This window comes from Pelobates fuscus, chromosome 3 (assembly GCF_036172605.1).
Source record: "Pelobates fuscus isolate aPelFus1 chromosome 3, aPelFus1.pri, whole genome shotgun sequence".
Classification (NCBI taxonomy): Eukaryota; Metazoa; Chordata; class Amphibia; order Anura; family Pelobatidae; genus Pelobates; species Pelobates fuscus.
This window is the reverse complement of record NC_086319.1, coordinates 243,116,406-243,129,943: the sequence shown is the minus strand read 5'-3', so window position 1 is coordinate 243,129,943 and position 13,538 is coordinate 243,116,406. Positions and strand designations below refer to the sequence as shown.

Genomic DNA, 13,538 nt, shown 5'->3' with positions numbered 1-13,538 from the left:
TGAGTGCAGTGCGTGTGCGTATGAGTGCAATGCGTGTGCGTATGAGTGCAATGCGTGTGCGTATGAGTGCAGTGCGTGTGTGTATGAGTGCAGTGCGTGTGTGCGTATGAGTGCAGTGCGTGTGTGCGTATGAGTGCAGTGCGTGTGGGCGTATGAGTGCAGTGCGTGTGTGCGTATGAGTGCAGTGCGTGTGTGCATATGAGTGCAGTGTGTGTATGAGTGCAGTGTGAGTGTGTGTGATGCAGTGTGAGTGTGTGTGATGCAGTGTGTGGAATGCAGTGTGTGGAATGCAGTGTGTGTGTATGAATGCAGTGTGATGCAGTGTGTGTGTATGAATGCAGTGTGAGTGTGTGTGATGCAGTGTGTGTATGTGTTGGGGTGGGCATTTTGATTATTGTTGTTTTATTATTTTAATAATTTTTTATATTATTTATTTTATGAATTATTATTTTAATTTTTTTGTTAGATTGTTATTTTTTTTAATTATTATTTTTTTATTTTATTATCATAATATTTTTTTTTTCGTCCCCCCTCCCTGCTTGATACATGGCAGGGAGGGGGGCTCTCCTTCCCTGGTGGTCCAGTGGGATTGGTAGTTCAGTGGGGGGGGAGAGGGGGGCTGGCAGAGCTGTAACTTACCTGTCCTGCAGCTCCTGTCAGCTCTCTCCTCCTCCGCGCCGTCCGGTCAGCTCCCCTGTCAGCTCACACTGTAACTCTCGCGAGAGCCGCGGCTCTCGCGAGATTTACACTGGGAGCTGACCGAGGTGCTGAACGGACGGCGCGGAGTAGAAGGGAGCTGACAGGAGCTGCAGGACAGGTAAGTTACAGCTCTGCCAGCCCCCACAGCCCCCAGTCTGTATTATGGCAATGTAAATTGCCATAATACAGACACTGACTCGAGTATAAGCTGAGTTGGGGTTTTTCAGCACAAAAAATGTGCTGAAAAACTCGGCTTATACTCGAGTATATACGGTACATTATATTTACATATAGTTAATAAATATATATATATTTATTATGTATGTTGTGTTCCTCCTTGTTTTTCCCCCTCTGTTGGTCACTTCTCACTTTATCTGTGAATAAAATCAACCATATTTATTTACATCAATCATATATATTTTTTTGTAGCAATAGGCAGAACTCCAATCATATATCAAACGAACATGCTCATCCATTGCATGAGTCATTTGTTTTGTGATTTGTCTATATGGTGGTTCAGAAATCAGATTTCAGATGATCACCCGGTGGACCCAATGTGGACGAATTTCTGTTTGTAACAAAACAAATCTCCAAGTCCAGTGTTTTGTAGATGCGAATCAACTATAGGCAGCCTAACTTTTGTTTCTTGTATGCATGCTTAGGTGAGTGTAGCCTTCTTGGTTTCATATGTAAATATATTTGAGAGACAAGATCAACTCCTGTGACTTTGCACCCATCCCTGTCAAAGGTGCTTAATTCCAGGGCCCTATTTAACATTGCACTATAGAGAGCCCCAGGAGAATGGATTTTCAAAGTAAATTGGTTAATCTTATAATAGCAGGCTTTAGGTTGCTAGAATAGGACCTGCCAAAAAAAGGGTACCTTATGCAATGTATACTGTAACTAAATCCCCATTATTTTTGCCCAAATTTTGCTCAGGGGTTAAAAAATAAACTATAACAACTTTGAGTTTTGAAGTTGGTGTTTAGTGAAGGAGTGCACTGGATCTTGTATTTTTGTTTCTCTCTGGGGCAGAAAGAGATCATTCCCATTAGTGTGTTGTGTTTACTAAAATACATTCAAGTTACATTTAAATCGAGAATATGGGCTTAAAGTGCAGTCTCGTAGCTTTAATTTGAGGGTATTCACATCTAAATTAGAGGAAGGGTTTAGGAATTACAACTCTTTAATAAGTAGCCCCCACTTTTTCAAGGGACTAAAAGTAATTGGACAGTTGACTCTAAAGCTGTTTCATGTTTTCCTACTTTATTACTTCATCAATTAAGCAGGTAAAATGTCTGGAGTTAATTCCAGGTGTGGTATTCACATAAAGAAGCTGTTGCTGTGAACCCACAACATGCCATAAAGGAGCTGTCAATGCAAGTGCAACAGGCCATCCTTGTGCTGCAAAAACAACCAAATAAATCCATCAGAGAGAAAGCAGGAATGTTAGAAATGGCCAAATTAACAGTTTGGTACATTCTGAGAAAAAAAAGAATGCACTGATGCATAGGCAAAAAATTTGGTTCGGTTCGGCACTTCCGAATTTCGGTACTTTGGCAATTTGGGACTTCGGGAATTCGGCACTTCGGAATTCGAGACTTCGGCATTTTCCTAACCCTACCCCAACCCTACTCATGCATTCCAGACTACTCCTAACACTACTAAGGGGGTAGGGTTAGAGGAAGGTTGGGTTAAGAGTAACCCTAGCCCTAACCCTAGGTGTAGGGTTAGGGCTATTGTTAGGAGTAGAGTTGGGGGTAGGGTTAGATTCCTGTAATTTCCTCTCCTGTTTTGCCACTTTTCAGAAATCCAAAGCACTTCGTCACTTCTGAAATTTGGCAATTCGGCACGGTTCGGCACTTCCGAACTTCGGCAATTCAGTTCAGTTCAGCACTTCCAAAATTCGTCACGGTTCGGCACTTCGGAAGCGTCCGAATTGTCGAAATTCGTCCAAATTTATATTCGGACCGAAATGAATTGTACATGTCTACTGATGAGCTCTATAACACAAAAAGGCCTGGACGTCCACAGAAAACAACATTGGTGGATGATTAAACGATCCTTTCAGTGGTAAAGAAGAACCCCTTCACAACATCCAGCCAAGTGAAGAACTCTCTCCAGGAGGTAGGCATATTATAATCCAGGTCTACCATAAAGAGAACACTTCACAAGAACACTTCACAAATACAGAGGGTTCACCACAAGGTGCAAATCATTCATAAGCCTCAAGAATAGAAAGGCCATATTAGACAACATCTAAAAAAAGGCCAACCCAGTTCAGAAACAGCATTCTTTGGACAGATGAAACTAAGATCAACCTGTTTCAAAATGATGGGAAGAAAAAAGTATGGAGAAGGCTTGGAATGGCTCACGATCCGAAGCATACCACATAATCTGTAAAAGACAGTGGAGGCAGTGTGATGGCATGGCATGGTCAAGCATGGCTTCCAATCTCACTTGGTCACTAGTGACAGAAGACAGAAGCAGCTGGATTAATTCTGATGTGTACGGATATATTCAGCCAAATTCAGCGAAGTTGATTGGACGGTGCGACCCTTTACAGATGGACAATATCCCAAAACGTACTGCAAAAGCAACCCAGGAGTTTATGGCAAAGAAGTGGGCCGTATTCATCACCTGATCTCAACCCGATCGAGCATGCATTTCACTTGCTGAAGATAAAACTTAAGGTAGAAAGACCCACAAATAAACAACAACTGAAGACAGCTGCAGTAAAGGCTTGGCAAAGCAACACAAAGGAGGAAACCCAGCGTTTGGTGATGTCCATGCATTCCAGACTTTAAGCAGTCATTGTATACAAAGGATTTGAAGGATTACAAACTAACATTTTATTTATAATTGCGTTTATTGTCCAATTACATTTGAGCCCCTGAAATAAAGGAACGGTGTATGAAAATGGTTGCAGTTCGTAAACATTTCATATTTTTGTTCAGCCCCTTGATTTAAATCTGAAAGTCTGCACTTAAATTTCATCTCGGTTGTTTCATTTCATATCCATTGTATGTGGTGTACAGAACCAAAATTAGGAAAATTGTGTCCAAATATTTACTGACCTAACTGTAGTGCATTTAGAGAATTGGAATTGCAGGCCATCAGCTTCTGTAGTCCTTTGCTTTAATACAGCGTTTCCCAATTGGTGTTCCGTGGAAACCTAGGGTTCTGTAGAACACTAATTGGTGTTCCGCCAAAAATGTTAAAAATAAAATGGCAGCAGGCGGCAAGGAAGCAGTGGGCAGTGATCTCCATGCTCAGCTCCCTTGCGTGCACAGCAGTGATGCCGGAGCCAGAATATGACGTCACTCCACCTCCGGCATCACTAAGAGGCGCGCAAGGAGATCACTGCTTCCTTGCCGCCCGCATGCCAGCTGCTCAGCAGCCCCACTGGACCCCAGGGACCGCTCGCAAGCGGCCCAGCAGCCCAACTGGACCCCAGGGACTCCATGCCAGCACTCCTAAAGGTAGGTGGGCCGGGTGGAGTAAAATGTGTAAAAAAAATAACATAAAGAATTGTATGTTTGTTTTTTCAAAGAGTATATGTGTGTTTCTCGGTGAGAGTGAATGTGTGCTTGTCAGTGAGTGTGTATTTGTTTTTAAGTGAGAATGTATCTGTTCTTGCCAGTGAGAGTGCATATGTGTTTGTATGTGTGTCTGTAAAAAAGTATGTGTATTTGTTAGTGAGAGTGTATGTGTGTCTGTCAAAGAGTATATGTATCTGAGTGTGTCAGTGTGTGTATCTGTGTGTCAAGGTTTGTGTATGTGTCACTGTGTGTATTTAAGTGTGTGTGTATGTGCCAGTGTGTATCAGTGTGTTTGTATGTGCCTGTGTGTGTGTGTGTGTATGTATGTATGTATGTATGTCACTGTGTGTATCTGAGTGTGTCAGTGTGTGTATGTGCTAGTGCTTTTTGTGATAGATATGTTTTTTTTAGTTTGTTTAGTTGTTTCTACCCTTTTCCTTCTTTTAAACTTACATTTTCCATGCATTTTGGAACAAGGTTTTTATTATAGCATTATACATATTTGTACTGAGTGCTCTGTATTTATTAAACATATACTTGCCTGTTCCTTCTACGTATGATTACAACAATACACAATGAAACTAAAATGATAATGATGATGCCAAAACCGCTACCTATAAAACACAGAAGAAATTGCAGATATTATATTTGTTCTAAATAGTAAACTGAGTCCCAACTCCAGCCCTTCATATAGAAGGAAGATGACATCCAATATATACAGTCAGCAGATTATAGGTAGATGATGTAAGAAGTTGGGGTGAAAGGAGGAAAAGTTGATGGTTAAAAATAAATAAATAAATAAGCAGATCCATATCTTACCTACTCCAGAAATAACATTATTGTAGTAATCTGAAAAGTGCAAGAGACTATGTTAGAAATGAATCTCTAGAATAAATTCACAGTATGCCAAAAACCCATCACTCACTGGAGGGCATGCATTCCCCCCAAGTTTTGCTGAAGTTAGCAGCTCATTATGTACTTGAAATAACACCCTAAGTGCCACAACAACCTTTGCTTATTGCATAGATTACATGGAGGTTCTCTATTCCTGGCTGTCTCCAATCCAGAGTTGTTGATAAGTGCAGCAATGAGAAAAGTCTTGCAGCCACTTGACTGCCCCTTCTCGTTCTGATGTTAAAGAACAAATTTATACTTTCTCCTTTACTACCTCAACTCTCTGCCCCTCAAAAAAAGCCTTACCCACAAATGTATAAGCTGACAGTGCGGGACAAATGCTGTATACAGACCCATTCACAAAAACTGTGAGCAGACTGAGTACACCTACGTGTTTTGCAACAGGGGGCAGGAATTTGAGCAGAATGAGAACTTCCTGTTTAGTGGAGTCTCTTGAACGTCTGAAACGGACTGATTGCAAAGTGAGAGGCATGTATTTACTAAATCAGGAGATGAAAAAACAATTGCCAATTTTTTTTACTCACAAAGGATTTTCCCAATATGGTTATTTTAGCCTAAGATTTCCCATTCCCTTGTCACTTGTCCACAGTTTCCAGTTTCATGAACCTAGGCATAGAAGCACATGCCATGCCACCACGGGATCTGAGTTAATAATAGTGGATTTCCTGCTATACACACTGAAATTTACTGCAATAGGCTCATTCTTCACAACTGTGAGTTTGTACACTTTTTACATATAAAATGCAGGTGGCAGTAAACTCTTTAAACGGACAGTATGCTCAGCAGAGTAAACTGTCTGTTCAGAGACAAGGCGGTGATTACATAAAAACTTAGTTACACCTCTAGTGGCAGTCACTCAGAAGGCCACTAGGAGGTGTTTCCTGGATCGGTGCTGCACAGTATGCTCTGCATGGAGACACTGATTGCTCCCCATAGCGATGCATTGATTCAATGTTTCTCTATGAGGAGATGCTGATTGGTGCAGTGAAGTGTTTTGCCATACATGCGCAATAACCTCCCAATGCTATCCTATGGGAAAGCATTGGATTGGCTGAAATTGTCAAATTTGAGTGAGTTTGAACACCTTTTTAACAGGAAAAGAGGGTCCGGCCACCTAAACAGCGGTTTTACAATTATAGTGTCAGGAATACATTTGTATTCCTGACGCTAGAGTGTTCCTTTAATTCTCACTATACCTCAAGTGCCAGTGATAAATACAGTTTAATGACCATAAAAAAATACTTGGCTCAGACAAGACAGGATCCTTAAATTCAGTAAACACTACTTTGATGGTCTGGCATTTTGGATACAGTGAGAAGAATAATGATTAGTTATGAATTTGGGTTAACCCCTTAAGGACACATGACATGTGTGACATGTCATGGTTCCCTTTTATTCCAGAAGTTTGGTCCTTAAGGGGTTAAAGGCATGAGAGGTAGGCATTAGGTTTACTTTCCATTAAACTTCTAATAATTTTGTCTGTTCCAGGACTCGAAAGCATGAAGTATTTACATGAGTGTAAAGTGTCAGCAAATCGGACTGAATTTCAAATGTTCTGCCAAAATAGCCAAACACAAAACACAACAGTCTTGGAGAATGTTTCCAATTTGGCTATTTTAGCCTAAAATTTTAAATTCACTTTGACTTTCTAATAATTCACACCTGACTGTTTAATCCACTTGGATATAAGGCTTACATTCATAGCTTCAAAGTTTAAATTCCCCTTGCAGACTTAGATGATACCTGTTTAGGGTTTAACATCTTAACTTCTATTTCTTAGCTTTATTTCTCCTGCTTAGCTGTAGAAGGGTCATGGGACAGCTGGCAAAGTGAAGAAATTTCCCCCTGGACCACAGGCATGAGAGGGATGGCAAGGGCTTTGTGGATTGCTGCCTCACACTATTCTATTGGAAATTAAAATAGCAGGATGCGTGATAAGATGTCTGTTTGAAAGGTTCTGTTGGAGCATGGCAGTGGGCAGCAATTGTATAATGCCTACTATGTGAATAGGACAATCCACCCTCGGACCTGTGAGTTTGTCCACAAAAATAACCATCCATTTATGCTTGCTCCTCATGCCAAAAGTTGCCATCCCCCCCTCTGAGAAAAACATTCTGTACGAAAAGAACTATACTGATCTAGATACCATGATAAAAGTTTATATGTACCACTGTACTGCGTATGTCTTCTACAGCCATGTCACTGGCTGAAAACCAATATTCCTCTAGATTTACCACTTTACACAGGGACCGCCATTAGTACATGTATACAACCAAGTACACTAACCAATAATGTCAGATGTTTGGACAGTGGTTGCATTATCCAGGGTCATATTCATGGCATCATCAGTTATTGTGGGAGTTGGATTAGTTGAAGTTTTGGTCTGCGATGTACCAATACTAAATGGCTGTGTTTTCTCCGCAGCTGATGACATGGTTGTTACTTTTTGTGTTAATTCAGTCTGAATAGTCTTTGCTGCAGAAGCAGTACTTGAATCTAAAGAAAGTAAAATTAATATGTAAATATGGGGTAACTGTTAATAAGTAGTCATTAGCAACTATGTCTGTTTTTGTTAACAGAGACTGCCTTATAAAATGAAATTGAGGAGGATAAATTAGTGTCACTCTAAGTAATAAGTAGAGCAGTAAAAAGCGTGTTGAGTGGGACACAGTACTGGATATCATGCAACTTTATACCATGCAGAAATAATGGATTTTAGAATATCTTTTTCTGTATTTTGAAGTTTACATTTTAACAAGATGAAAAAAAGATTGCTGATTTTAAAGATATTAAATTGTGTGCATTCCTTTCTATCTGTTGCACTTGGCATTTAGTTCTCTCTAGAAAAGGTTTATGGTGCCTGTCAAAATGTAATAGCTGTACATATAATGGTTATAAACATAATAAAACAAATATAAATGTAAAGATCCCCAACCTCAACGTCAAATATACAGTATCTCACAAAAGTGAGTACACCCCTCAATTTTTTGTAAATATTATATTATATCTTTTCATGTGACAACACTGAAGAAATGACACTCTGCTACAATGTAAAGTAGTAAATGTACAGCCTGTATAACAGTGTAAATTTGCTGTCCCCTCGAAATAACTCAACACACAGCCATTAATGTCTAAACCGTTGGCAACAAAAGTAAGTACACCTCTAAGTGGAAATATCCAAATATCCCTGGTGTCATGTGACTGGTTAGTGTTACAAGATCTCAGGTGTGAATGGGGAGCAGGTGTGTTAAATTTGGTGTTATCTCTCTCACACTTTCTCATACTGGTCACTGGAAGTTCAACATGGCACCTCATGGCAAAGAACTCAATGAGGATCTGAAAAAAATAATTGTTGCTTGTAACGGACCGTTTCAGCATAAAAGGGAATAAACTCAGTTTAGGCGATAATCCCCTTTTTGAGAAACAGGCACAGCTACTGCAGAACACCAAACTCCCGAACTGGATACAAGATAACACTCCGAACTGGAACAGCTGAACAAGAAAAGCATACAATCCACTTACACTCCTGGCAGTCAGCTTACAATCCAATTCCCCCAAGAACGAGACGACACTTCATTTTGAGGGTTAAACAGGAACTCTGGACTGGCTCATCCAGCCCGGCTTTTATTTCCATCTCACACATACAGGCCACACCCAGGGGGAGGCATAAAATAAGCAATGACATAGATGTTACCTCCCACACATCCCCTCCCCTTAGTGTGACACATAATCCCATTATGCATACAGTGTAAAATATACTTTTACACAACTTTCATAACTTTAAAACCATACATCACATTCACATAAAAATACATATCCACAATCAATCCATTCAGGGGAACAACATATTAAAAAATTGCATGAATCCGACCGGGGGTTCAAAAGTTACTAAAAGTATCTTTTGTCCCTTCCTAGCCGCATGGCAAACCAGTTTAGAAAGGTTTTACATAGGCCTCTATCCTGGAGACAAAGAGGAAGGTAATCCAATTACCCAGGGCTAGAAGCAGACTCCATTAACCACATGGTTACAGAAAGACATAAAACACTTTAAAATACAGAAAGTTACTTTTTATCCATAACACACAGACATTTCACATATCCCCAGATAGCTGGGATCTGAGCGCCCAAAACTACCGAATAGCGCGCAGATCCTATTCACACAGTACAATTGCCATGGAGCTAAAGTCTTTCCCATAGTCTTTCATTATATGAATAGGCTCCATGGTATAGCTATCTGGGGTATCACATTCCCATAAAGTCTGGTCCATAGTCCAAAGGCAGCAGGCGGGCAACCAGGCTTCTCCAGTTCACAGTGGCGAAGTTGGTTTCGCCACATTGCTCTACATAAAGATTGCCTAGGTCAGGGGTCGGCAACCTCTGGCAAGCATGCCACTCGCAGCACGCTGGGTGCATTTGAATGGCACACAAGGCTGCCGACCGATCTACACTGAGGGAAAGCGGAAGGGAACTTGGGAGATGGGGGAACATCCAGCAACCCTCCCACTCAGTAAGCAGCATCCTCATGCCCGCCTCCTGCCTAGCCTTCAGTCCCATCTTCTGCCCAAGCTTAAGCCCCGCCTCCTGCCCACCTACTCTGTCAGCAGCATCCTCAGCCTGGATGATTTATGTACAGGTCAAATTTACAGCAAATCTGTGTGGGGCTTTTTGTTTATGCGAGCCAATCAGAAGCAGTAGTGATCATAGGGTTCACTTCTGCTCCTGACTGTGTCACACAATCAGAGATTGCCTTGTCCCTTGTGTCTGCCACTGCTACTACCCTTGTGTCTGCTATGACCAGTTCACTTGTGTTTGCCTGTCAGACCCTGAATACTTTCAGGTCAATTGCCTTCATTTACCTGGTGCCAGTGCCACACTTTTTATTACAAATAAATGCTCATCAGAGCATACAGGGATGGCCCCCAAGAGTTTGCAATCTAACACAAGTTAACTTTACTTTGATACGAAGAACTGTCTATATCAGACAGTCCATTTATATCACATAAATGTTAACTTGTGTTAGATTGAAAGCTGTACAGACCATTCCCTGCATGCCCTGGTCTCTATATGAAAAGGCTTTAGGGAATAGCCCCAAAAGCTTGCAATCTACGTCAAGTTAGCATTTCCTAATTATGTAAAAAAACACAAACAGAAATACTAGGTTGAGTTAGATTGCAAGCTTGGAGCCATTCCGGTAATGTGAGAGAGTAGGAAAGATCAGATATGAAGTGTGACCAGTAAACTCGGCTACAATGTGTCACATCACACTCCACCATTCACACTCAGCTGTCCCCCATATCGCCAAAACCCTCACACAAATCACACTCAGCCAACCATATGCACAACAGCTACACCCCCTCCACACACACACACACACACATCACAATCAGCCATACAATACACAGACATCCCACATAATTCCAAACACAGAAGTAGATGATGCACTCTGAACCACATAACTGACGTTTATTGCTGTGGAGCTCTGTGATGAAATTATGCACTCACTTTTATTTAATTTGATGTGAGTTGTATCTCTGAGGGCTCTGTGACATGTTCATACACTGCATTTATTACTTTCATATCACTGTGAGTTTTATTGTTGTGGGGCTCTGTGATACATTCAGCAATGCATTTACCGCGAGACTAACAAGCCATTTGCCTTGAGCTGCACTTTCCAGGGGGCGGCAAAAAAAGCTGCCCCCAAATGCCCAGGCCTTGTTAGCTTTGTTTTATGGGGGCCCAAGAGTTGACCTGTTGGCCAGCTTTGGCCCCCCTCAGGGTGGACAGCCAATTATTTTCTATGTGGGCGGTGTGAGAGCGCTGATCTGTGAGCTCTTCCTGCTCTGCCCCCTCCGCGCCGCTTAGTGTTGCCGCGAGCTGAAATATGACATCAGTCCGGCTCCAGGCATCACTAAGTGGCGTGCAAGGGAGCTAAGCAAGAAGATCACAGCTCCCTCGCTGCCTTCTTTGCGAGCCTGCCTGCCCGCAAGCCCATCTGCCTGCCCACCCAGCAGCCCCACTGGACCCCAGGTAAATAATCCACCCAGCTTTCTCAACAGTAATGAGGCTGGGTAGATTTAAATTTAGAAAAATATCAATCATTTGTGAGTGTTGGGGGAAAATATGTGTGTATGTTTGCCAGTGAATATGTGTGTTTGTGTGTGTGTCTGCCAGTGAGTTTGTGTGTCCATCAGTGTGTCTGTGAGTGAGTGTGTGTGTGAGTTTGTGTCTGTAATTGAATGTGTGTGAGTAAGTGAGTGTGTGTGCCGGTCAGTGAATGTGGGTGGATGTGTGTGTGTGAGTCTGTGAGTGAGTTTGTGTATGTCTCTCAGTGTGTGTCTGAGTGAGTGTGTCTGAGTGTACGTGTCTATCAGTGCGTGTGTGCTTCTGTCAGTGTGTGTCTGAGTGATTGTGTGTGTCTGTGTCAAATCAGTGAGTGTGTGTGTGTGTGTATGTCAGTGTTTCTGAGTGTGTGCTTGTCCGTGAGTGGGTGTGTCAGTGTCTGTCAGTCAAAATGTGTGTTAGTCTTTAACAGGAAGATGTGGGGCAAATTTAAATTAGAGGATTCCCAAGTTCATCATGCCTTGGGCAGCACAAATCCAAAATACGCCACTGAATACATTAATCCACTCCGTACATAGTGTGAGACCTGTGATAAACTGTCAGCTGAGCACTCTCAGTCAATCACTGTCTTAATCTCTGGTATGGCTTGAGATAGAAGCATAGTTCTGTTTCCTCTGCATCATCATTGGAGGCCGGGTTACTGAGGGCCAACTTGCACTGCTAAATGGTGAGCAAACCATTTAGTAGTGACGTGGATCCTGGCACCCACGCACTCCAGGTAACTTAACCACTTAAATACATTTAAGTGGTTATGGTTGTTGTTTTTGGGGACCCTGTTGGGCCCTGCCATGCTCTAAATCAATATTGCAGTAGCCCTAACCTGGGCTTACCCGGCTACTGGTGACAAGCTGTGATTGTGGCTGACACGGTCCTGGAGGGGCTCTGAGCATATTGCGGCCTGGTGTGCACAGTGGAAGAGAGAGGCGGCCAATCTACCGCCTGGAGCAGCCTGTGCCAAGCCAAACTCCAGCTGTTGCCCTGTCCTCCCCACTTTGGACCTGCGGGGATTATCCTGGTCCAGACCCAGGAGGTTCCTCAGTGAGCTGGGAGCACACAACACCACCACAAAGCCGACACCACATGGCAACTTAAATGACAGCACACCAGGTGTGCTTCTGACCCAGGCAGTGTGAAATGGGATGTGCGGAATCGGCTGAACCGGCTCTTTGACGCCTTTTGGGAGGATCTGGCAGCTTGCCTGGAACCAGTGGCCCCAGCAGCAGCGATCACACACAGGGTCTCCAACTCAGGAAGATGCAGAGGGCAGTGGACACAACACGTCGGAACCGAACATGGCAGAGATGTCGACGGCAGGTCACAATGGCTGTGAGAAGGAGCAACACTCCATCATGCCTACATTTAAGCTGGTTATGCTCTACTGCACTAGAGGGGCAAAAGGAGCAGCAACTCAGTCTGTCTCCAAATCTTTGCTGCATGCTGCTCAGGCCTCTAAATGGGACACTGACCTGTTCAAAACTTCAACACAGCAAGGCTGCGGCCTACCCCAGAGGAGCATAGGTTGATAAAAGTCAGAGACTCCTAATAGCGGGATCTCCACAGCCCAGAAGCCTTCTCATCGTATGTTATTATTATTATTTTGTGTTTAGACTTTCAGTTAACAGTTTCTAATAGTTTCTAATATTTCTATACCCTGTAGCATTACCTGTTATGAGAACTCTTTCCCTAATGCTTATGGCTGAGGCCTTCTGGGTGTACCACCATTTTCTAGATCTAATTGTCATTACATGTCTATTTTTGATTGCTCATCTACTACTACTGAAACAGACACAGGCATGTAAACCTAGACTGTTACTACTAGCAAATTGTGCAGTATATAAGAATGACATACAATCGTTTCATTATATGACTTGTATGTGTTTTACTTCTCACTGTTGTGGCGAGACTAACAGCTGGGAGAGAGAAGGCAGTTAAGTCTGAGACTCTGAGAAAAAGAGACAACCAGGGACAACTCATCTATACTCTGCATATCAATACAAGGGGTCCAGCATAAAAGGTTTCATCTCTAACCAAAGCCCTTAGTCTGAGTCAGCTTACATAAGTGACTCAGAAGCATGTGAGTGTAACCAATTACATATGGTCACGTTATAAATGTAAACAATATTACCCTATGTTCTTTTCTCTCTCCATTTTTACTGTTTTAGCTATTTACTCAGGACGATACTGGTAATATGGCTTTTTGCATGCACTGAGTGCTCTCACTATAATTTTTTATTGTTTATGTACGCTGTGCTAGTCATTTCT

The 13,538-nt window shown here is 42.3% G+C and overlaps 1 protein-coding gene across 1 annotated transcript in view; it reads right to left on the bottom strand.

The window, feature by feature from the left end:
* The window catches only part of LOC134601729 (uncharacterized), a 126,715-nt gene that overhangs the window by 2,614 nt on the left and 110,563 nt on the right, over positions 1-13,538 (bottom strand). The window contains exons 5-7 of the mRNA XM_063446233.1: positions 7,443-7,652; positions 5,061-5,090; positions 4,783-4,855 (exon numbers count right to left, since the gene is read on the bottom strand). Coding sequence (XP_063302303.1) covers positions 4,783-4,855; positions 5,061-5,090; positions 7,443-7,652 — 313 coding nt within the window. The remainder of the gene's footprint in view (positions 1-4,782; positions 4,856-5,060; positions 5,091-7,442; positions 7,653-13,538) is intronic.